This window comes from Cryptotermes secundus, unplaced genomic scaffold (assembly GCF_002891405.2).
Source record: "Cryptotermes secundus unplaced genomic scaffold, Csec_1.0 scaffold162, whole genome shotgun sequence".
NCBI classification, from domain to species: domain Eukaryota; kingdom Metazoa; phylum Arthropoda; class Insecta; order Blattodea; family Kalotermitidae; genus Cryptotermes; species Cryptotermes secundus.
The window spans coordinates 1,542,042-1,567,893 of record NW_019739943.1 but is presented as its reverse complement, the minus strand read 5'-3'; the positions used below and the strand labels follow the sequence as shown (position 1 = coordinate 1,567,893).

The following is a 25,852-nucleotide window of genomic DNA, read 5'->3' as shown; positions in this document are numbered from 1 at the left end:
CGTTCAAGCGGCTATATCTTGTTTCTGGGAGACCGTGAACACCAGAGGTATGTTACACCCACAAGCGAAGACATTTTTTATGCATAAAAAATCAAATTCAAAAAGAGCAACATAATTTAGCGCTTCTTGTCTTAATACAACACGGTGGACTCAGAAACAAGGGCCTTTCGAGACTATATAATTGGAAATAACGAAATAACTACAACATTTGAGGTTCGAGTATGAAGGTTAACTGCCTTCAGATTTGTAAAGCTCTGTAGTTTTGTTAATATACTCGTACACTAGCGTCTCGGAAGACAGAAATGCGCGCGGCAAATTCCTTCAGCCTTTCCAGCCTTCTTGGCCCCACAGTCTTCATGAACAGCTATCATTTTTTAATCTGTTCTTGACCAGACCTCTTATCAGAAGCTACCAATCCAGCTGTACTCAGAAGTAGATGAATTTGCTTATCTTGGGCGGAGGACAAGGTGATTCAATTGTATATTTGCCAATTCATTCTTCCAAATTTTAATTGCTAAAATACTGTAATGCTGGGCTGGTGTATGATTACTTATTATTTGAGATGTATGTGCTGCCTATGGATGAGTGACCCTGGCAGCCATGGTCTCACATCATCCTGGTAGCTTAATGCCCATCTCTGTGTGTGTTCTTATGTTAGACACACTGAGGTATGGATTTTGGTTTATTGCATCCTGACATCATTTGATGATAAGATGATAAACAGTTCCAAATGAAACCCAGAGCTGCCATTATCAGTTACAGTGGACACATGCACCACCAGCAGAATGGAAGCTATTTGAGGAATATGCTGATGTAGCACAAGACAAGTACACCATATAAATAAGTCTATTTTCAATTCTCTACCACTACAACAAGGATCACGTCACAGCTACCTGTACATCACCTTGTATCATGTACAAAATCTTACACAAAAACAAAATAATTTGGCTATAACATACTTTCAGCTTTACAATCCGGTGCTTACCTTTGAGAAGACTGCAAGAGTAATCTCCATACTGAGGATGAAGCTTTCAGCTCCACATTCAGGTGATAAAACTTTTATATCACACCAGTCTCTACCACTGCTCAGTCACTAATCTCCCACACCACTTTGGAGTGTTTCTACATCGCCAAGCCTCCTGCAAGACTTTGGCTATCAAGTGACCTACCTGTGAGTTGAAATGATCCACGCTGAGCTAGCATTTCTAACTTTGCAACCTCTCCCCTGTTTAAATACTTAGTAAAAACAAAAACTTTTGACTACATTACAAATTAAAATTCATTTACTACAGTACAATGAAATGACATTTTTTTTGTACATAATTTACAAAATTCGTTAAGTACTACGAGGGGCATTCAAGTTCTAAGGTCTCTGATTTTTTTTCTCAGGACTGGGAGCAGATAAGACACATGAGGTTTAGTTTAAAATACGTGTGCACTCTTTGTGAATGTGTGACAGAGATGGCAGCACTCTACGGCACACAGAACTCTAGTGGTAGCAGCGAGGGTGAGGAGTGTTTTTGATACTTAAAATGGCGACGTTTTCGTTACAAGAACAGCGAGTAATCATTCGTGTTCTCCACTTGCGTGGTGCGACACCCATTGAAATTCATCGCCAGTTGAGTGAGACGTGTGGTGATGGTGTCATGAATGTGAAAAATGTGCGTTCGTGGGCGCGACAGTTCAAAGAAGGCCGAACGTCGTGTGACAACGAACCAAAACAATCTAGGCCTTGCACCAGCCGGTCTGACAACATGGTCAAGCGAGTCGAGAAAGTTGTTTTGGAGGATCGCCGATTGAGTGTGGAAAACATCACCTCCAAAGTTAGCATTTCCATGGGATCTGTGCAAAAAATCCTGCATGAAGACCTGCGAATGCGGAAAGTGTCCTCCAGGTGGGTGCCATGAATTCTGGCGGATGACCACAAGGCTGCACGTATAGCAATTTGCCAGGCGATGTTAGCAAATGATGAAGGCATGAATGGGACTTTCTTTTCATCAACTGTGACAATGGATGAGACATGGATGCCGTTTTTCAATCCACTATTGCATCAGCAATTTTCCAGTGGTCAAAACAGACTCCTACAGAAGCGTTCGCAGCGGCCATGGAATCATGGCTTCAACGTTGTGAAAAATGTGTACGGCTGCAGGGAGATTACGTTGAAAAGTGACAGAAGTTTCAAATCTTTTGTATGATTATTGTGTGAGAAAAAAATCGGAGACCTTAGAACTTGAACGCACAACGTATATTATACATCATGTGAGTATATCTCGTTATCAACGGGACTTTTCTGAGAATTTCTGAATGTAGAGTATGCCAACACACACGAATAGTATATATGGATAAATACCGTCTTAAGTGCAACAAATTTTTATTGTAGTTTTTACTTCTTTTCCTCCTCCACACTACATGTTTCGGCCCNAAGATAAGCAGCGACACACACAGAGAGCGCCTACACTGAACAACACATGAACAACGATAAAAACAAGAAGTGGCCGCTGCAGCACCGTAGATATAGGGCATGTACCCTGAAAAAATTTTAACTAAAAATTGAAAAAGAAAGAACAGAGATCTTATAGACATTTTAACTTGAATTAAGTTTTAAAAAGTGCTAATTTAAAAATCAAATCGACGCGTGTAGATTAACAAAGATTTTATACAATTAGAAAGACTGGTAATTTTAAATTTTAAAAAGCAGTGTAACAGCTACGTGAGTGATACACACCTGATGATGGCCATTTAGGGCCGAAACATGTAGTGTGGAGGAGGAAAAGAAGTAAAAACTACAATAAAAATTTGTTGCACTTAAGACGGTATTTATTCATATATATTGTGTGAGTGTAACAGGATGCTGAAATATAATATTGTACACACGAATAGATTTCCATTTTTCATAACCACTAACAATGCATAAACTTGTATCCATCCTATGTTATTTTAACATGCCCACAATCTCTACACTCCATATGTGGAGAGTTATTCATATGCATGATTAAGGAATAAAATACAGTGGATACTTCATTTAGCAGCCGAAATATCGTAGTCAGTATACCGACTGCGTATGGCCTGGCCAAATGAGAGGTCAGAATTCGAGTACCTGTAGGGTCAAGAATTTTCACTTCTCCAATCGTCCAGACCAGCTCTGGGGTCCACCCAGCCTCCCATACAATGAGAACCAGCAGCTCTTTCCCAGGGGTAAAGCACCTGGGGCGTGAAGCTGACTGCTCACCTCCAACCAGTTCCAAGGTCAAGAAAATGTGGGTCTATACATCCACTCCCCCATATGCCTTCATGGCACAGTGCTTAATTAGTTAAGCACAGGGACAAGTATACCCTTTACCTTACCTTCATTTAAGGTTTGACTTTGAGATGGGACCTTCGTATCTTAAACTGAGAAATTTCTTAAATGGAGATTATACAAAATTTGAACAGAAAATTACACTTTTAAGTTTTCACATCAAATATCTGCTTTAATATAACAAAATAATGAAAAAATATGCAATACAAGAGTCATTAAAAATGTATAAAAATGGAGAACAAATTTGTTGGAATCATTCAACAGAATCATTTACAATTGATTTTAAGCTCTTAACTTCATGTTTTTCTTTTCTTACCCTGTGCCCCACTTAAATTCTCCATCTGTGATAGTCTCTTTTGAAGGCAAGGCACAACTTTATTTAATGTAAATGGAGTCAAGGCGATTTGTCATTTCAATGTCTTGGAACATTCACATGGACTTCTACTACACTGATCACATTCTGTTTGGCCCTTACGGTCAGCTTTTTCCTCTTGTAAGCCATCACAAATCTAATTTAAAAATCGCAAAATGATGCACAGAAATTACCCATATGCATAAATATGAATGTATTCCTTACACAATTAAATGTAAATACACCAATCTCCAACACAGCTTTGTATACATATACTGCAAACAATACACAGTGAATGTCTTAACACAACCTCCAAAAGGATACAGTACATGTGGCTTGGAGTGGCTCCTTCCCAGTAGTTTCTCCAGCTGACTGAACACCCATGTGTAGAGTTCACTAGTCAGCCAGGTGATGATGTGGATACTGACCCTGAATGAACCATAGCATGCAGGAAGCAGAGTTTGGCAAATTATTGTCCTCAGGTTTTGTATGAACACTAAATCTGAGCACAGATTTCATGCAAGGAGTAAAAATTCATCCATTAAATGGAGGTAAAATTATCAATTGAGAAACACTAAAATGTGGTATTTTATGCCTTGTGTATATGGGACTTTTAATGAGATTCCAAAAATTGAACACCACATACAAGAAAACCTTGAGAAACCACAAATCATGATTAAACTGTAATCAGGGTTCAAACAGAAACCATGAACTTTACCATTAAACTGAGTATAGCTTTTAGGAAAATAATACACATGAAAGAACTATTTTAAAAATATGTATATTAAAAATTTGTACATAATTTCATTCATTCATGTTATATACATAATAACAGAAAGTGTTACACAGAAACCTCACAGTGTCCTGCATTTATAAGCTCATCGGCTGTCTAGTAGTTATTGCACAGACTTTCCACCATAAAAATCATGTGAGATTTATAGTGAAGATTTCCTTAGCTCAACTTCTCTTGTCATCCATCAGTTCTTCTCAATATAGCTAACATAAATTGTGCCAAATAACACAATCCAGTAAATCTGTGCAATATATGCACCAACAAATATGGCAACACACAGACATTTCTCTTTCTCCCAGCAAGATAAAGGGGAAAAGTAATACAAAATAGTAGAACAAAATACAATGCCAAATGCACTTATTTTATGATATAGCATAATTTATCAAAATATAACACCATACAGACTGGTACTTTTAAATATGTCCATACCCTAACCAGAATTCAAAGATCCTAACAATATGCCCATATTCATACAAAGCATACAAAGGAAATAATTAATATTTTCTTAACCAACAGTTATAAATGTATTTATCAACTCTAAAGAAAAGCCCTTCTTCCCTGTACATTTCTGTAAAATTGGCTAAATATTAGGCATGTGCAAGTATCAAATTTTTTATATTGAATGGATGAAACGAATAACTTATTATTATTATTGTTTGAAGGGGGTGGGTTTCCCCATGCACTGCAACCATTTGTTGATCTATTGTGCGTCCCCCTTTAATTATTCTAACTAGTCGCCATGCCCTTCCAGTACTGGTGCTCGCTATCAGCCCCGTTCTGCCAGTGAGGTTGGTCCTCTCTGGCAGTGGTCACCGATACTTCTTAAATACCTTGATTCAAACATTTATTTTTTCAATCTTGAACTTCATGAATTTTCTTATGATTGCTCTTCTTTTGCATGTTGTCATCCGATATCAAAAGAGATGCATATCATTCATTCATGTTATGTAACAACACAATTTCAGTAGTAAACACAGGATTATTTTAAGACATAATGTTAACAAGTGCAACCATCTGCACTCCACAGTTAACTTGCAATAGTTCCGAAAGTGACTTTTTAAAATGGCATTACAGTTTTGATTTCAGCATGCCCATAAGTTTCTCCAACTTCATGGCCTTTTGCAGGTTCCCACTGATTTTCAGCTTCCCTGTCATGAATGCTCCTGCTGGCTTCAGTTTTCCTGCATTAAATAAAGCAATTCAAATTCACAAATTACAGTTCTAAAACCACAAAAAAAATAATAAATTTAATCTACTCTTGAAGAGAAGTCTATTTACCATATTTAACCCCACTGTGATACAGCCTTATATTTTGATGTAAAATAATCTTTATTACATGTTTTCTGGTGGGGGGCACATGGTAGCCTACTTGGTTGAGGCACTATACTATAAGCCGGAAGGTCGCGGGTTCAAGTCCCAATGAGGTCACTGGATTTTTTTTTCAATTGACCTAATCCTTCCAGCCGCACTATGGCCCTAACAGCCTCTAACAGAAATGAGTACCAGGAATTAATTAAATAATTTTCCTGGGGAGTCAAGCGCAGCCGGCACATAAGGCTGACAATTTTACCATCTTTGAGCCGAGTGTCTAGATATTGTGGGACCCCAACGTCTCACAACCCTATGGGCCTGTTACAGGGATAGCTTTACTTTTTTTTCACACGTTTTCTGGCAAAATTTGAATCAAACAATTATCCACTCTCCACCTCCATCACACACACACTGGCTTTACAAATGCTGTATTTGCTCTGTGTCCCACAGTTACCAGTATTAAACTCACTGGCATATGTGATAATCATTACCATATGTGACCTTCCAGCTTGTAGCATAGTGCCTCAACCAACTACGCTACTGCGTGCCCCTTTAATGGAACTTGAGCATTCAAAATATTATGAAGCATCACTTACAAAGCCCCATCTAAGACAAAGTTATAGATAAAAATTAGAGAATTGGTTCATCCTTGGTAACTACATAAAACAGAAAAATGGGCTTGGGTTTTCTGAAGGACCATCTTACCAGAAAACAAATCAAAGAAGTCCTTGCTATCCATGGAGAGAGTTGCGTCTGCAGCTGATGGTGGCTTTCCTTGGCCTGCTGAACCCTTGCCTGTCTTGAGATCAATGTACCAGTCCCCAGACTCAGAACCTAAAAGCATATTTGATTAGAAGTGAGAGAATAATTTATTACCTACTGCCACCTCACCAGTGTACAATTTCCACTGTGAACACATATGTAAATAAAACATTGTTTATGAACATTTTACAAACTACATGTGTGATAATATAAGAAGTTCTAAAAATATGTTTTCTTTCTGAAAGCACTGTACTACAAATTTTGTATTCAGTATAAAAATGACAATTTCTTGAAAAATACTAAAATTAATATAACTCTTCTTTAATAAAAGTGAATGCGCCACCTTGTCTTCAAAACTGTTGTCCATACACTCATTTTAAGAGTCAAAACAGTACAGGATCTAGCAAAACATTTTTAGAATGTAATGTTAGTGTGCATTTTTAATTTCGATAAATTTAAGAATTTATGACAGAAACAATATTTCTCTTAGTTTTACAACTAGTGCCTAGTGGTTATTACCAATCTAGGACAAAGATGGTGTCAGTATTATGAACTCTATACTCAGAAGGCAAATACACAGTAAAAATCACATAATTTAAAATTTGTATTTTTCATCCCCTGCACTTCAAATTAACAAGGTTCTGCTTTATGCTGGAAAAAGAAAGAATTCTTTTATGACTTTTACTTGGGTAGATATCTAAAAGAAACAGCACAGACTTTTTCTGGTATTAAAAAGGTATTAAAATACTGCCTTGGGGTAAATCAAGGGAATTTCTTTATGACATTCGACAACATAAGCACGTATGAGTTTTGTCTAATTACCAGAAGAAACAGGGTTTCTTTTCATAACTGATTTTAGATGGCAAAAATGTTGTGTTGACTTGAAGTGGAACTGAATTAAAAAAAAAAATAATCTGAATGAAGCTCAAGGGTTAAGAAGAAAGACACCCTTTCTTTTAATCACAATATAATGGTTAGCATTCTTGTTTTGTATTCCACTGGTCCTAGATTTGAGATCTGGTTCTACAGACTGGTTAACCTGAAGAGTTTTCCATGTTGTCCTCAGTACATCCAAGAAAATGATGGATAATATCTCAAAACAGGCCACAATCCATTCCACATCATTCTCAATTCAGCATTCATAATCCTGTTGATTCTCAAGTAACACTACACATTGTTGCAGTCTCATCACCAAAATGCACAGCAAATCATATCAAAAAGACAGAAAATACAGCTCATGGGTACAGTACATTTGAAAGAAGCATAATGTTCAAATGACTATGGGAAGTATGGAACTAGAATTACCAACCTTTCACAACAAAATGAAATACAGCATTGGTTTTTGACACCAATTCAGGACTGATATTGGCCTCAATTTTTTCAAATAGAGACGCTATCTGGCCCCCTCCTACGCTGCTCCCACTCTTCTGCTGTGTAAGCTTAATCGTATCTGGACTCTGCTCCAAAAAGAAATCAAGCATGATATTCTCTTTATTGGCTGAAAAGAAAAGAAAAGCATTAGTATGTCTGAAAGAGCTGAGGTCCTGAAAACCAATAAAAAGGAAAATTCCTTTAATTTTCATCATAATACCATTTGCTGGTGATCATTTAATAGTGTTATCAGCTAATGCAAAATGGTCTCATTATGCGGGTACAGGCAGGCTTACCATACATCCCAATCTGAGTGGAAAAGCCCTAGTTTTGAGCTCTTGTACTGGTGTCCCAGCAAGTTCACAAATTAGTTCCAGTTTGCAGTTTTATCCCTTCCATCACAAATTCCCATTCCTCAGTGATAAAAATCTTGCAACTTTGCATTTGGCCCAAGTTACATTCAACTTCAAGTCAATGTTTTCAGGATAAACATACCCATCAGTGGCAGAAGTTACCTCCCACCTTCAAAACATTTGAGAGGGAAGAAGAGTTGCATTAATAGCAGCGCAAAGGTCTTGTCCACGTTAGAAAACAAATTTTCAGTTTGTTAGATTGTCATCACATTATGACATTTCTTGGATTTATTTTACAAGAAACGGGTTTTTCATAACAGTCTGATTAAGATACAGACCTTAGAGAAACAGGATTGATCTGGCTCAAGACATAGAATAGTGGAGGGCTCTTGTGAACATGGTGATTAAACATCAGGTTCCATAAAATGTCACATCCTCAAGTCCCTCAACTGGCCACTTTTCAAAACGAACTCAGCTCCATGGAGTTAATCATTCAATAAACAGTTTTGAGTAACTCATTCATTCATTCATTCATCAATGGCTCTATAGCCCTCTGTTGGGCCCTGACCTCTTCTTCAGTGTCATAATCTTTTTTTACATGCATTTAATACCTTAATTTAGTCACCTTCAAAACACTAAGCAAAATGTGCAAATCATGAAGCTCCTCAATACAAAATTTTCTTCAATAGTCTATTACTTGATTTCTTTTTGCACAAAATATCCTCCTCAGCTCTGGTTCTTGTACACCACTGATCTCGAGAAAGTTGAGGTTCTCACAGCAGTGATTAAGAAGAATGCTGTTGTCTGGGATGTGACCCTGTGTAGTCTAGGAGATATTTACCAATGTTTCAGACAAATTACTGCCTCCAGCTTAACGATCAATAAGTTGAATGAGCGAGCAAGCAAGCAGCACTCCACTTGCTCCTTCTTTGATCAACTCACTTTTTGACCCTGAAGATGAAGGTAGCATGTCCCTCAAAACACCAGTAAACTACCAGATGACACAGCATCCAGCAGCATATTCCAGAAGATAGTACACTTCACCCTTATTATTATTATTATTATTATTATTATTATTATTGGAGGGGTGGGTTTCCCCATGCACCGCGACCAGTGGTCTATTGTACGTCCCCTCTGTGATATTCTACCAGTCTCTATACCCTACCAATACTGGTGCGTGCCATCAGTCCCAACTCAGCAAGCGAGTTCGGCCTCTACTGGCTCAGCGGTATCTCTCGATGCTTCCCCCATCTATCAGAGGCGTTAGAGACTACTGTTGGGCGGGAAATGTCCGATCAATTTGGCTCAGTGGTCCCTTTGGGACATCAGGTTCTTTTATGTGCCGTAAAGCTACGACACGGGACCCACGACTTAAAGTCCCTCCCGGAAGACTTGTTCCCTGAATTTTTCCGCCCTTAAAAATTCCACGACCTCCACCAGGTTTGAACCCGCGTACCTTTAGTCTTGCAGTGGGAACGTTACCCCTAGATTACGGAGGCCGCACTCTTCACCCTTAATCTTGTGTTTCCTTCTGAATAGAAGACTGAATATAAAGGGACATGTAAGATTAAACTGTTATATACTTAAATTTGTGAATGTTCTGAAAGTGCACTGAGTGATAAAAGCACTGAACAAAACAGCAACAATTTTCCAAAGCTGAAATACTGGAAAATAGGAGTAAGAATTCAAAATTATATACATCTAGCAGACTACAAAGGACATCCGGAAAGTAAAGATACAAGTCCAGTAAACATGAAAGGGATCCCCCTCCCCCAGAAATGGCAGTGCTGCCATGTGAGGTAGGAACTGTATGACGGGGCTGAGTTCACCGGCCACAGTCACAGCAACATTCTGCTCGCACTGTGTGTTTAAAATGGCCATGTCAATTCAAATTCCTGCCGAATGTGAGGTTTGTGCAGTAATTTGATTTCTTCACGCGAAAGGAGAAACTGCTGCTGAAATTCATTGCCAACTTATTTCTGTTTACAGCGAAGCTGTTATGAACAGGCAAAACATGGCAAAATAGTGTCATGAATTTGAAACAGGAAGAAGTGATGCTCATGATCAAATAAGGAGTGGAAGGCCACCCACTGTCACCGAAGAAATCATCCAAAAAAACTGATGAAAACATTCGTGCTGACAGAAGTTTAACCATCGATGAACTTCATCAACAATGTCCAGAAGTGTCAAGAACTGTTCATGGCTACAGGCTGGAATAATAAAACTCATTCCCAGCCTCACTAAGGACATTGCACACGTAGTAAAGAATAGCAGCAGCACGCACATAGGGAGACTACACAAAATAACACCTGTACAGTGCTGGAAACAAGAACTAGCCGTTGCAGCACTATAGACATAGGGCGAGTAACCCTGACAATTTTAAATTTTAAATTTTAAAATTTAGAGAAAAATTTTGAAGTATTTTAAAATTAGAACTAAAGATTTTAAAAGTGCTAACGTGTGTAACAAAATTAATCTATAAACCAGACAGATATCAACGAAGTAGATGTTGATAATAACAACAAAAGGAACAATGTGTTTTTAAATGTTAAATTTTAAACTAAGCGCAGTGTAACAGCAACGTGAGTGTATACACCTGATGATGGCCGTTTGAGGCCGAAACATGTAGTGTAAAGGAGAGAAAGATCAACGACATATAATATATTGTTTGCACTTGGGACAGAGTTCATATCATTTATCATATAGAGTGAACAGGATGCTTAAATATAATATTAAATATAACACTGCAACCCATTGTGATTACGTCAAAAAGTAAATAAAGGTGTGTTGCAAAAGTTCTACAAGTGAATCCCCCAAAAAATGCTTTACAAATATTTTCTGGACTTTATATCTTTACTTTCCAGATATCCCTTGTACATAGCATCACATCCCAAAACAAAACACTCCACAGTGACCAACCTGACAACCTCAGATCCAAGAGAGTAATAATGACTGATGTCATTCAGTTCAGTATCTTTCACCTCTCCTATCTAAAAACCTACACATTAAAACACATAAAACTGTAGTTTTATTTATGGGCAATTTAAGATCCTCATAGCAGTGAGCATTAAGATTATAGAAGGCTGTAATCTTGTTCTTTCACTTGTTGTTTTATATGCATTTTTCATCTCCTAAATGCGTACTACATGTCTCCAAACATACTATTCAGCTATAAATGGTCAAACCAGTAAAATGTTGGCTTAATGTTGACAAAACACCGTTTAATAAAGGTTTTCCTTTCCATTTATACCTTCCAAAACAATGAACTTATTTTTTAAGATCTCTGTATGGTCTTTTATTTGCAGCATCACCATAAGTAATCTTAAACAAAAACACAGATAATGCAAATGGCTAATTCACTTACAAGGATCCACAGCATATTGGTCCAAGTCTGTTACTCCTTCTTCTCTGAGAATTTCATCATCCACGGTAAAATTCCCCGTGAATGTCTTCGAGTCCCGACAAAAGATGGCATATGCAGCATCAGCAATGATCTCTGGTTTCCTTGATACACGTGCTGCCTCTCTGCCACTAAGCATTTCAATGGCTGCTGTATGAATTGCTGTAAATACATATTGAGATTTTTAAAATCAAATTTTAAATATATTGTAAATTAGTCTACTACTTCTGTAGTTCAATGACTAATCCAGTTAACATTTCACAAAATGTAAAATATCAATTAGCTCCTACCAGTTTAAACTTCTACAACCTGGCTTGCCATCAAACTCTAGGACAGACAGAATTACAAAGAACCACAGCAAAAATTAAAATCAGCTAATGATAACCCAGTTCCTAATCTACACAAATTATTCTGAATAGCTTTTAATAATCTGCAAGCAGCCTCCGTAGTCTAGGGGTAACGTTCCCACCTTATGACTCAAGGTACGTGGGTTCAAACCCGGCGGAGGTCGTGGAATTTTTAAGGGCGGAAAAATTCAGGGAACAAGTCCTCCGGGAGGGACTTTAGGCCATGGGTCCCATAAAAAGTTTCCCGCCCAAGTAGTTTCCAATGCCTCCAGTAGATGGGGGAAGTATCGGGTACCACTGCCAGTAGAGGGGCCAAAATCGCTGGCTGAACGGGGCTGATAGCAAGCAACAGTGTCTGAAGGGTATGGCGACTGGTAGAATATCAAAGGGGGACGTACAATAGATCAACAACTGGTCGCAGTGCATGGGGAACCCACCCCCTCCAATAATGAATGAATGAATGAATGAATAATCTGCATATACTTGGCAATTATTCAAAGAAAATAACTTTTCCTTCTTCTTCAATATAATGTACAAGTGAAAAATTATATACTGTAGAGAATATAGAGCACAGTAAAACACCAGTAGCCCCAACTATATGGGAAGAAATGTTGTTTGAATCTGGCTATAATCCAGATTTCCTTCTTTCCTTCCTTCCTTCACCTCAGTGCCACAACTCAGAGTGAGCTTTGGTCTCCTGAACATTTGCCTCCATTCTTCTGTTCTTCCATCCATCTGAGACTGATTGTCTGGTTTCTGAACAATTTAGTTTTTATGGTATGAGGCTGTTAGCCTCACGCTCAAACCCCAATCTGGAGGACCAGGCTATCTTTCGTCATCTGGCTCCTACCCCTTTAGCTACGCTAATGCTGGCATAGCTCTCAGGGTGTCAGGAGCACTCAAACCCCATCACCATGATAAGGTGGAGACACCATCAGTGGGGTATAATCCAGACTAGCAACCCAAAAAGCACAAGACTGAGAACAGTATATTTTGATTATTATTAAAATATTGCATTAGAGCACTCAAGTGGCTGTGACCAACCTGCTTGCTTTCCCATGCTCAGTAACTGCTAAAGTAGGGTGATAAGTAATCAAAAATGGAGTTTCTACATCCCAATTAGTGATCTGAGAGTCCAAATGACAACCGACAGAAGCTATATATCATACATTGGACTCGTAAAATGTTTTCAAATAAAGCAGTCTTATGACTGGACGACACAAAGCACTGTGAGAGTCATTAGTATTAATGGCAGCAACAGTTCTAATTATTCACAGTCACTATTAGCTTATTATTATTATTATTGGAGGGGGTGGGTTTCCCCATGCACCACGACCAGTTTGATCTATTGTACATCCCCCTGTGATATTCTACCAGTCTCTATACCCTACCAGTACTGGTGCGTACCATCAGTCCCGACTCAGCCAGTGATTCGGCCTCTGCTGGCTCAGCAGTATCTAGATGCTTTCCCCATCTACCAGAGGCGTTAGAGACTATTGTTGGGCGGGAAATGTCCTTACAAATTTGGGTCAGCAGTCTCCTTGAGACATGAGGTTCTTTTACGTGCCGTAAAGCGACACGGAACCCACGGCTTAAAGTCCCTCCCGGAGGACTTGTTCCCTGATTTTTTCCGCCCTTAAAAATTCCACGACCTCTGCTGGGTTTGAACCCGCGTACCTTGAGTCATGAGGTGGGAACGTTACCCCTAGACTACAGAGGCCGCTCACTATTAGCTTAAATGAATAAATATTTTTGTATAAACACTTAGGTTATGTTCCACATAATGCACATGGGTTTAATTCAAATCTCTAAAGCCATTAATTCTCACGATTTTTTTGTTTTATATTATGAATGCCTTGACTTGTCACCCATTTTTATACTGTGGATGAATTTTTTGTATGTACTAGTCGGTAAGATTAATTGTATTCTGGTTCTATTCTTATGTCTTGACTTAGTTCTTTGTACTACTTATTTATCTAATATGACTTTTCCACATCCTAAAGTATTGGATTTTATGGAAATAACAGATGAGTAATGAAAATGAAAAGAGCTTGTACTGATGCCTGAAACCTTTGAGTTCTTTATGGGGGGAGTTTTGTTGTATATATGGCTGATAATGTTCTTTTTTTATTTTGTTTTATATTATGAATGTCTTGACTTGTTCCTGTGGGAGTGGAATGTTTATTTTTTGATCTGTGACTCATTATATATCCAATGGTTCTTTCCCAGCCTGTATCTGGATCTATTTTTGAATCTGAAATAAATTGAATTGAAAAAAATGTTCTTTTTGTACCAGTTGGTATTTACCTGTCCTAGGCCAAAGAGCATTCACAGCAATTCCATCATTCCTGAACTCCTCAGCCATACCAAGGACACACATTGACATTCCATATTTTGACATGGTATATGCCACATGATTCTTAAACCAAACTGGGTCCATATTCAAGGGTGGACTCAGGTTCAAAATATGTGGGTTTCTCCCTTTCTGCAGGTAGGGTAAGCAAACTTTTGATCTGAAATATAACAGCAAGGATAAAAACTGGCTCATTACTCGACTGTCACAGTCAGAATTACATACATTCAGTTTCCTTTCATAAACACTGTTGAAACCCTTTCATGTAAGCCGAATACTGAACTCAGCATACAGCATATTAATATGTGTGAAACCTGTAAGTATGGTTTGCTACAGGCTAAAAACTAGCTGTCATACACTTCAGGCATGCATATATTTCAATAGCTTGAGAATTCTAAACAGAAGAAAGCACTGATGATAATTAAAAAATTGTACTGCACGAAATTCCTCATCAAACATTGTTATGAACAGAGTTCAAACTGTTAATAGAAATACAACTTTCCTGCATCACTCCCATGTATACTCAGGTAAAAGGGGTACAATGTGCAACATGAAACATCTTTCATCAACTTCATTTTCACATGGTGCACATAATTTCACAGGGGTCAAAAATGTAGTCATGCTCACATGAAATGCTATTATTTAATATATTATGTCTGATGGTAGTAATATTACCACCTGGCATGTCATATCAAGAAGCCAGCAACAGCACTAACCTAATATTATAAAATTTACAGGAAAAGAAATCCCTGCAATATTTACATGAACATTTCATTGAGCAGTAGTTCAAGCATCTATTTTGATACGGTTTATTTTTCTGATATACTATTTATATTAGAATAAGATGTCAATTACCATCTAAGTATTTCTTTGTCTTGATTACATACTCTTAAATCACTTACAGGTTTCAAAATAAAGGATCAGATCTCCAAGTCATAAATTTCTTATAAAAGGTTAAAACTAATATTACATTAAAAAAAAAAAATAAAACTACTAAATTGCAGTAACTACTGCCTATATCTATGAATGCACAAACAAAATTGTCTGCTTTATTCTTTCGTTAACATTTGAATGGACTTAAGATCTAAAAGTTTGTGACGATGGTATATTGCTACAAGTATTACGTTTTTGGACATAACCATCATCTTGTCTATTTTCTAAAAACCATCCTGTTTCTTTTTAAAAACACAACATTTCAGACACTGTATTCTGTCCCCATCCTCGGCTAAACCCTACTCAGTTGGGTCCAATAGACAGAACTAGCCCCTATCTCCAGAATTGACTCTTATTTTCAAGTGAAGCAAGCAAACCCAGCAATGATTTGTATGACAATGCAACATACTCACACCAGGAACGTGCCTCTGGTATTAATTTGATGCATGAGGTCATATCTTTTCATTTCAGTATCCAGAGTGCCTGTTAGTGAAATGGCACTAGCATTGTTCACAAGGATGTCAATGCCTCCAAATTTCTTTACAGCCTCTTCAACTGCTGATGTCACTTGCTTCTCATCTCGAACATCAACTATACAAGGCAGACATTTGCCCCCTGCAGCCTCAACTAAAACACATCATCTATATCAATATGTTGCTTGTTCTTTCTTTGAAGGACAACAGAAGACACAAGATGTGCAGCATCTTCTATCAGAAGAACTGAGCAAGAAAACAAACTCGTAACATCAATCACATTTAGAAATTATCCCGTTTAAATAATGATGGAAGTGGGCCCAACTCATACATGTAGATATCTATTTGAAAAGCTTGACATATTACCAATCCCATGTGTATATTTGCTCTCATTGATGATATTTGTTGTTAATAATGTGGATAAGTTTCAAACCAATAACTCTGTATACGTGATTGGTACCGGAAGGAATGACCACCTTCACATACCTTCAAAACATTTATCATCCTATCAGAGTGGGGTGCATTATTCAGGCATCAAGCTATTTAACACTCTGCCGTCAAATATCACAGTTTTAAAAAATGATAAAAAGCAATTTAGGTTTGTTTTACAAAATTATTTACAAAGTAATGTATTTTACTCTACTGATGAATTTGTCGAGCATGCAAGAGGCTCAAAAGTTAAGAGTTAATAAATGGTCTGTGTGCGTGAATTATATATTGTTGAGACTTGCTTGTTGTAAGTGTAGTAGTAAGTATGATGTCTGTTTTTGTTATGAATTTTAATATTTTATAATGTAACTGTTTTAATGATATGGCTTTCCAGTGTGTGTGGAATGGCAAGGTGTGAATTTGACTGTGGTTTTTCCATGACATGTGTGTGCTGTCCTGACAACTGGAGCTATCAGTGAGGGGCTTGATTATATATTTATTGGACAAAGGACAAATAATGTGTAGTCATCATGAATTTGTAATATGTGACATGTTTTATAACCAGCCCTACATGATTGGATGCATGAAGTGAAAATAAATGTAAATGTAAATGAAAGCTTGGCTATTCCAACTGAGAGTTTTGTGACTGTCTTGACCCCTGAGCAAAAACTAGGAAAGACTCTTATAAATAGGCTGTGACTGCTTCTTTCCCCTTCATATTTAATTCAGCATAAATAATCTTCTTCTCACTCTATTCACAACCCTAACCCTACCAACATTACAGTAGTGAATTGAAGGCTATTAACCTATTGCTCCTGATGTAGTAGAGCACAGTCAAATTGAAAGGGCATTGTCCTTGAAATCTCATTTAACATTTAAATACCCAGAAAATGGGATCTCAACATCCGTTCACAGGACCTGAACCAGCTTGCAGCATCTCAGTATGAGAGTATTGCAGTTAATGAAACTGCAGATCAGCTGGCAAGAACAGGACCTGACCCAGCTTGCAGCATCTCAGTATGAGAGTATTGCAGTTAATGAAACTGCAGATCAGCTGGCAAGAACAGGACCTGAACCAGCTTGCAGCATCTCAGTAGGAGAGTATTGCAGTTAATGAAACCGCAGATCAGCTGGCAAGAACAGGACCTGAACCAGCTTGCAGCATCTCAGTAGGAGAGTATTGCAGGAAATGAAACCGGAGATCAGCTGGCAAGAACGGGACCTGACACAAGTTGCGGCATCTCAGTTGGAGTTGCCAAGAATGCAGCCAGGGACCGGAGAGACAGAATTCACAAAAACATTGGGAATCTGTAACTGGACTCAGACAGGCAAATGGACTTATGCCAGGGCCCTCTGCCAGACCAAAGGATCTGTTGAGACTAAACAGACAACAATTAAGATGGGCGGTAGGACTATTTACAGGACACTGTCACCTAAAGCGACAGTGCCTTTCCAAACTGTGATTGACAGACAACCGAACTTTCAAAAGGTGCCTAGAAGACAAATCAGCCACACATAACCTATGCAATTGCAAGACCATAGCTTATTTAAGATTCTGTCACATGGGTCAGTTCTTTATGGAACCAAGTGACTACTATGATGTCCCTATAAAGGAAGTCCCATTTTTCATTCAAAGTGTAGGATTCATAAAGGGTCCTTTACCACAAGATGAACACTAATCCATCGTATTTGGGAATCATGATTAATGATTTAGGAGTCATGCTGATACCCTTACTGCATTTGTTTGTTTTACAGAAAAATAATTTCACTGTAACTCTTAACTGTTCCCAATTCTTATAACATAACGTTCAGTTTTGAAAGGAGCACCTTCTTACAAGGTAAGCAGTTGTTCAGTACAGAGGATGACATCTGAGAGCAACCTTAAGCACAAACAAATCCAAACAAACTCCGTGGTTTTAGTCCACAAGTGAACTATATCGACTGAGTGACCGCCGCTTGTCAGTGAAATTAGTGCCAACTTTTGCGGATAGAGGGTGTCACGTGGTCAGTGCAACGAATCCCCACAACCGTTAATTTCGGTTTTCTAGACCAGAGCCGCTATTTCCTTGAAACAGTTGCTCAATTGTCCTCACAAGGCTAAGTGGACACACTACTTCTCATAAAATTTGGTAGCCCTGGGAATTGAACCTGGACCTCTGGATCTGTAGCCAGGAACTCAGACCACTAGACCACATAGGAGGTTAACCTTAAGCACTGCTGATACAAACAGAACCCCAGACAGAAGCTAGTGAGTCATTTTGAGCTGGTCTGTCAAACATGCCAGACATGTACTGATTTCTATAATTTAGCTGATTCAGTTTATTATTTTGTTATTGTATGTTGAGTTAAAGGTGATGACAGATATCTTTGTGTGGCTGTCACAGTGGCTGTAGCAGTCTGCAGTAATCAAGAAACTTGATTACATTGACCTTCCAGGAATTAGTAATAAGTGAAAGCTTGAATCTATGGGATCAGTACTAAACATCCACCATCTAAAATCCTTCAAAATCTGAAGAATTTCCAAGTTAAATGTGTGGGTCCTCAAACTTTGTACAAAATAAGTGCAAAACTTCTTTCCATGCTATAAATTTTACATGTATGTTTCTGGATTTGTTTAATGACACTGCATCAATAATGTAAATCATACAACATTGAAATGGAGGATAATTATAAATGGAGACCTGAGACAGCCTATTCTAAAGCACTTTCTTGGCATTTAATGAGACTTAATGAAGGACATCACAAAAATATTCAGTTATGATAACTACTCTCTGGCCCCAGATTGTAACTGCACACCTCCTGAATTACAAAACATATTAACCACTATGCTGTAGCATTCAGCATATTGTATATTATTCCCAATTCATGGATTCAGCACCTTCTTGGGCTGCAGTATATATGGTTCCTGGCAATTTTGGATGTGGTTCAGCAGTTTTGGCTGCAATAACAACGTTGGCCCCATCTCTGGCAACTTTCAAGGCAATTGCTTTCCCAATACCTCGACTGGCTCCAGTGATAAAAACTGTACGACCAGCTAACTTCCTGGGGAAAAATATAAACATTCGTACCATTAATACACCTGTGTTTTCCTGTGTCACATAATGTAACTTCCACGTTTAATTTTCATTTTTATTGCGGGTTTATAGAACTACAACAAAAGTGGTATTTATGCAAACCAATAATTCAACTACTTTTTACTTAACCGCTAAATATTCGTTACCCTGTATTAATCATTATACAACAGACAACACACTTCTTAGAAACAACTGCTATCTCATTCAAAGCTATCTGAACTCAAGTACTACCGCTAACTGTACATATATACAAATACAGCATATCAAGGTTCACGGAATAGAGCGAATAGTGCCACCAACCTGAAGTACAGAGTTCAATCACATACAGATAACACACCTGCTGCGCCTGCTGCCGACCAAACACGTCAAATCACGGATTACTAAGTACTGATAAACCCTGCATTTTATCGGCCATTCCTTGATTTACGTAATTTGTACACCTGTTTGCCAGAAGTGAGGGCAGTGTAGTAATGTGCCCTATCACCAATGAAAGAACAGAGCAATAATTTGCTCATGGCCTTCGCCAACTTTCGCAACTGTCATGATTGAACTGTCCTATACAGACTTCTTGCATTCCAAGTACCAAATATCATGTCCGTTTTCCTTACCTTAAGTTGTTTCCCAAAGAAGCTGTCCAAGTCCGAAGCCCGTTGTGACATTTCGTAACAAGCTTATTTTTTACGGTGCGGATTTGTTAGCCGTACGCCCAACACCAAAACTAGAGTACCACCCCCTGTCGGCTTTCCGCCAGTGCTTATTAAATATGTTCACTGCTGCCCTCCATATCTGGAGGCTGTCTCTTCTATCTGCAACCTGAGGACTCACCATGCCGTGCTGACAAGGGACCCAACAAATGTGGTGCAATTCTACGGTGTCCTTTAATTGTTTTGTAACTTATATCATGCCTATCCTCTTCGAGGACAGAATTATAAAATGCTACAACTGTGTAAATTGTCACATGTTCCATATCCGATGGATTTGGTAGCCAGTAAGGATCTATGGAAATGAAAATAAAGATACAAGATACGAAATTTGATGTCGAATGAGATCAGCTTGGTTGGTTGGTAACAGTACTTCATGTACTTGAGCCGTGCTCATCTGAGACCTAACCTCACATTAGTCCTTAATGTGTCATGTAGTGGCTTCGATTATTGTGTTTTACATTAGGTCTTTGGGAAGCACGAAGTCGTGGCAATATGTGAAAAGTTGTATAATATTTTATTTAGTTAGTTTTTACCCGTTTTTGATGTGTACTTTATCAGATAAATAAGTCACAAAAGGTTGGTTTCAGCATTCGTTGAAAGCTATGGTTATAAACTGCAAACGACACTTTTAACATTACAGTTTATTTGCTGTTAGAGTTTTCGCTCATTAAAAGAATAACAGCACGTTATGCTACGATAAATTTACAACTTTAGTGCCATGCATGATAATTTATTGGCTTCTAAGAAATTATCACAGCACGATTTTATAAGCTTATATGAACAGTACCAGTTACAGAAAGTAATATGGATAATTGTAACAGTTAGGGGCACTGTGAACATATTTAGGAGATGAGAAGGAACTACACAGTCTGTCCATATTAACACCCTCCCTGCTGAGACAATCTAACCATGATCACAGAATTCTCTATCTTTTTATAATATTCCACTCATCATGATCTACAAAATCATTCAGTACAGTAAAGAAACTGCCATTGCTGAAACCATGAAACTTATACACACACACACACACATATATATATATATATATATTGTGAAACTTATATACACTTAATCCCCAGTACCTCATTCTTTCACATATGCCAGTGTATGCGTTTATCTTAACCAACCATTGATTTGTTTCATTCTGGTCTGTCACACTAACAAATTACAAAGACAACACAACTCCGTCCACTTTAATATACCAAGAAAGCTGCTGTAGTTGTGGGAAAGTTGGATTTTGTATATATCGTGCATTACAAACATTGTATGTATATGTATTATAACACTCAAAACACCCATTGTGATAGTAGTTTCCAAAAAGTATCGATGTCCCTCTGATGATGTTCTATAGGGACCGAAACATGTAAGGATGTTAAGTTTTCAAGTAGTAAAAACTTCAGTAGTCACACTGGATGGAGTTGTTTTGTCTTTGTAATACTTCTGTCTGCCAAGGAACTGTTGCAGTTCTACCCAAAAGCAGACAAAGTAAATTCAGTTGTGACATCAGGCCACACTGGAAAAACATTCAGGTCTACAATCAGCATGAAGCTTTACCACAGGCATATATTCAGTTCTAATGAACACAACATAAATATATCACTGAAACAGCCTCAGCCTTGAACAGAATACCATGACATTCCAGGCAGAAATGTATGCAAGCAATGCAAGTGAAGCAGAGAACACAAAGAGGGGTCTGTAGAAATAGAAATGAAACATCTGTACTCTGTCAGAAAGTCTGGCACTGATTAAAGGATTTGATAATTACCAGGTCAATTCTAAACTGGTCTGAAACAGCCATTAGTTTGTTATTGGCTAGAAATAAGAGATTTCAATTGGTATGGGTGGAAAGTCATGGGGGAGTTTAAGGCAATGAAACTGCTGGTTAGCTGGCAAAAATGGGATCTGAACATTCATTTATATGACCTGAATTTGCATGTGGCATCTTAGTAAGAGTTGCCAAGAAGGTTGTCATAGACTGGATGAACAATCCACAATTAGACAGCCACATAAAGTGTTTCCTTCAAGGACTGTCAATCAGCTGCCAGAATTGGATCTGAACGTCCATTTATAGAAGAACCTGAATCAGCATGCAGCATCTCAGTAGGCGTTTCCAGGAAGGCTATCAGGGACTGGACGAAAGAAAACACTGGGAGTCCACAATGAAGCTCTGGCATCCAGAGGCTTTCCTTTAAGGTTCCTCTGCAAAAGACGACTAGGAAACTATTTGCAGTCAATAGGAACCAGCTGAGATGGGTGACAGGACTACTTATAGGTCACTACCACCTAGAAGAACACCTTTTTCAAATTAAAACTGGTTAAGAACCTCACTTGCAAAATATGCCAAAACAAAGGTGAAAGAGCTCCACATGTCCAAGTTGACTAAGGCTTCAGCCAACTTAAAGATTTCATCACAGAGACTTCATTTTACAGAATCAAATGCCCCACTAAATAAACTTCTGTACTTCTTTTGAAGTGTGGGTTTCTTAGGGGGCTAACTGGAAGGGACTACATAATAGGTCAATATTACTCCCAGTTAGGGACACTTTTATTCACCCCTTATTTGTTCATTCATTCAGTCATTCATCTTACTGATATAACCAATAGTTGAAAAATACATTGCAAAACGAAAAATAGCTTTGAAGACTGTTGAAACTGTACTTCAGGAAATGTTCTTCACTCTAAGTCATCTGTCTTTGAGTGTACAGAATATTTCTGCCTCCTGAATGAACATAATAAAATAATGTGTTCAAATAAAACTTTCACCATTCTTCAATTAGTAATGAAAATTTAAATTGTTATATTTCTTCAGTTTATACACAGAATGAATGGAACAAGGACTCTGAACTTCAACAAAATATGCAGACTGTGCTTAAGTGATCATAAGACACTTTTGCCCCTCTTTAGTACTGTGGAAAATGTACAAGAAAAGATCCACACTATTTCACCAACAATAGAGGTAAGTCAGAAGATGGCAAGGAACTGTAAGGTAGACTCAATAACCAATGCTTGAAATTCAAGTAAAACATAAGTGGGATGGCTTCTTGGGAGATTTGCGGTAGACAATAAAAGAAGCTGGATGTCTTCTGGCCCTTCTTCACGAACTCTTATTACTGGATAAAAGTGAAAAGGTGAATTTTTGCAAGTGCTTTGTCTATTTCATCATTACTTATATTTTCTTGTGATTACACAGTTTGTTAGCTAACAGATTATTGTTAGGGACAGTGATGCATCTCCAGTAGTCAGCTATGTAAATGTTTTCCACACCATTTAATTTAATCTGATGACTGTGTCATAAGAGAATCACAGTTATATTCCTGTTGGAGAAAATTAATATTAGTCAGAATAGCCAGTATAAAGGGTATATAAAGGATTAAGATGGAAGGCATGCATGCCCATTCACATAACATCTGAGGACCCGCTGTTATGAGCTATCTGCACTGCCTTATCTGACATATTCACAGCTGTTGTGACTAGATGACCAAACTGCATCAGTCCAACTTGGATATAAGGAGACAGTGTACTCTAGATCTGAATTATGTGTATGTAGGTGTATGCTGGAGATGGCCTGCCAGCCCAGGTATGCAAGGAATGTATCAGTCAGGTCAACACATCTTACAAATTCAAGCTGCAGTGTGAGAGGTCAAATGCTACTCTGCGACAACACTTAAGCAACCAGCAGCCACATGATCCACCAGTTCAGGTAATTTTTATATCACTTTCTAGGAAAGAAATTTGAAAGTTAATGTGGATTCTGTTTCTGGATGATGGCACTATATATATATATATATGTAGGCTGTATTGCTGGCATTCCAGAAAGCCTTACTGTCTCCACATTCAGGAAGAAGTGACAACCATTCATTCCTTTAATACACTATAGTACTTGTTGTCAGTGAATGAAAACAGAATAGTCTCCACTGACTTAGAGACCTGAACTGTAAGTACGAAGGTAAGGTAAAAAGGTAAAGTTGTCTCTGTGCTTAACTAATTAAGCACTGGGCCATGAAGCAGTATGGGGAGTGGATGTATAGATCCACATTTTCTTGACCTCTGCACTAGATGGAGCTGAGTGGTCAGCTTCACACCCCGGGGGAAAAGCCCCCTGTACCCAATGGATAAAAAGTTGGGTGGACCCCAGAGCTGGTCTAGACGACATGGACAAGTGAAAATTCTTTTCTGAACACAGTGATGAAGCTTTACATTCCGTGGAAAGACGGTGAATTTTTAACATATGTGAGCAACTACTGCCATTTCAAGGACTTCACTCCCAGGAGTTGGTAAAGTAGTTTAGTTAAACTGAGCAATAAACACTCAAAAAGCATATACATAACTCTCTGAAAAACAAATTTCATTTAAATAGTATGAACAATTCAGTTCGTACCTCTCAAAAAAACGAATAAATCTCCATTGCAAAGACTGGCTGGTTAATATTATTTAGGGAAATAGTTACTGTTATGAGAATTACATGAACCATGATAAATTTAAGGCCAAGATTCACACCCAGTAACTTCCAGATACAAAGAAATAATCCATTGACCACCCCATGGCATTCACTGTTTGCTAAGAATCTGTATATTATGCATATACAGTATAGATTGCTTTTCATGTGTCTGTTTCTCGCTCATTGTGGACAAGCACAGAATTGCATATGTTGGGACTCTTATAACTTAGCAACTGCATATCTGTTTAAGCCACAAATAATGACAAACATAAGCTATTTGCAGTATTAAAGACTAAAACTCTATTTTCAGGTTGTTCTCAAAGAAGAGCCTTCATTGTGTGATGATGACACAGAGTCAGCTAATGAATTGTATCCATCAGCTGGCAACAGGAACCAAGAAAATGTAAGTACAAACACCATACATCCTTCAGTCCATTCATTCATGAACAGTAGTAAAGAGCACTTAGTTTTTTCATCTAGCCACCCATTCACAATTCATAAATACATACCTAAACATTACTACAGTTAATTTTAATACTGTAGTCAAAAAAGAATGTCACAAGATTTTGAGCAAATTACAGATTTAGATGAATACCAAAATATAGTGATCTTTGAATTTACAACTGATTTCACAGAAAGCTTAAGCATTTTTGGTAATAAATTGAAGTGTATATAAAATATGAAATATAATATCAAACAAAATTTGCATTACAATAATTCAAATGTATAATATTCCAATATAAATTGAAGTTGTAATCATGTGAAATTTTTGCCCCTCATAGCTTCAGTGTATTTGTGAATTATTTTCAAAATGCATGTCTATTTCCCAAACCCCTGATTTGCACACATTTCTTTCTTTGATTTGTGCTGTTTGTTCAAAATGCACATGATATCCTTACACTTAGACCCAAGGCTATGCCATAGCTTAGGCAGTTAGTCACTGGCTTCCCACCATGGTGGCCCGGGTTCAGACTGGGGTCTGGTCATGTGGGATTTGTGGTGGGCACAGTGATGCTTGGGTAAGTTTTCTCCGAGTACTTCGGTTTCCCCAGCCAATCTTCATTCCACCAGTTGCTCCACAATCACCCTCACCTATCATCTGGGGCTGGTACAATAGGCCAGAAGTGGCCGCAGTACAAGTAAGATTGATTGATTGATTGATTGATTTATTTCGTCACTGTAGATCATTGTACATGATATATGACAAGTCAAGTTAATTCTGAATATTAACAATTTGATATATAAGTAGATTAAAATTACAATAGTTACAATTTTTTACTGCTGATTACAATTTTGAATTAGTTAGATATTCTTATTTGTGGAGAATTTGATGGAATGAACATTGGCAGGGGAAACCGAAGTACTCGGAGGAAACCTGCCCCAGCGCCATTTTGTCCATCACAAATCCCACTTGCTCAGATCACAGTGGTGGGAAGCCGGCGACTAATCGCTTAAGCTATG

At 37.9% G+C, this 25,852-nt stretch overlaps 2 protein-coding genes and 1 long non-coding RNA gene across 4 annotated transcripts in view; 2 read left to right on the top strand and 1 right to left on the bottom strand.

The window, feature by feature from the left end:
• Nucleotides 1–24: 24 nt before the first annotated feature.
• LOC117282924 lies at nucleotides 25–10,564 on the top strand. The gene is made up of 3 exons (XR_004513861.1): nucleotides 25–47; nucleotides 966–1,047; nucleotides 10,230–10,564. It is a non-coding gene; the product is annotated as an uncharacterized LOC117282924 (long non-coding RNA).
• LOC111872067 (hydroxysteroid dehydrogenase-like protein 2) lies at nucleotides 5,412–19,541 on the bottom strand. The gene is made up of 8 exons (XM_023865594.2): nucleotides 19,396–19,541; nucleotides 19,054–19,217; nucleotides 15,687–15,900; nucleotides 14,295–14,500; nucleotides 11,605–11,802; nucleotides 7,826–8,014; nucleotides 6,460–6,588; nucleotides 5,412–5,624 (listed from the first exon to the last, which is right to left on the bottom strand). Exons 1-8 carry the CDS (start codon nucleotides 19,407–19,409, stop codon nucleotides 5,512–5,514), a joined length of 1,227 nt encoding a protein of 408 aa, XP_023721362.1. The 5' UTR covers nucleotides 19,410–19,541; the 3' UTR covers nucleotides 5,412–5,511.
• A 776-nt stretch (nucleotides 19,542–20,317) lies between these two features.
• LOC111872070 (zinc finger protein 11) overlaps nucleotides 20,318–25,852 on the top strand; it is a 9,419-nt gene continuing 3,884 nt past the window's right edge. The window contains exons 1-4 of one of the 2 annotated variants that reach the window (XM_023865601.2): nucleotides 20,318–20,529; nucleotides 22,774–22,909; nucleotides 23,501–23,653; nucleotides 24,702–24,794. In XM_023865601.2, the coding sequence (XP_023721369.1) occupies nucleotides 22,775–22,909; nucleotides 23,501–23,653; nucleotides 24,702–24,794 (381 nt within the window). In that variant the 5' untranslated portion in view covers nucleotides 20,318–20,529; nucleotide 22,774. Of the gene's footprint in view, nucleotides 20,530–22,762; nucleotides 22,910–23,500; nucleotides 23,654–24,701; nucleotides 24,795–25,852 lie in introns of both variants that reach the window. The other variant, XM_023865600.2, reaches the window with a different exon arrangement.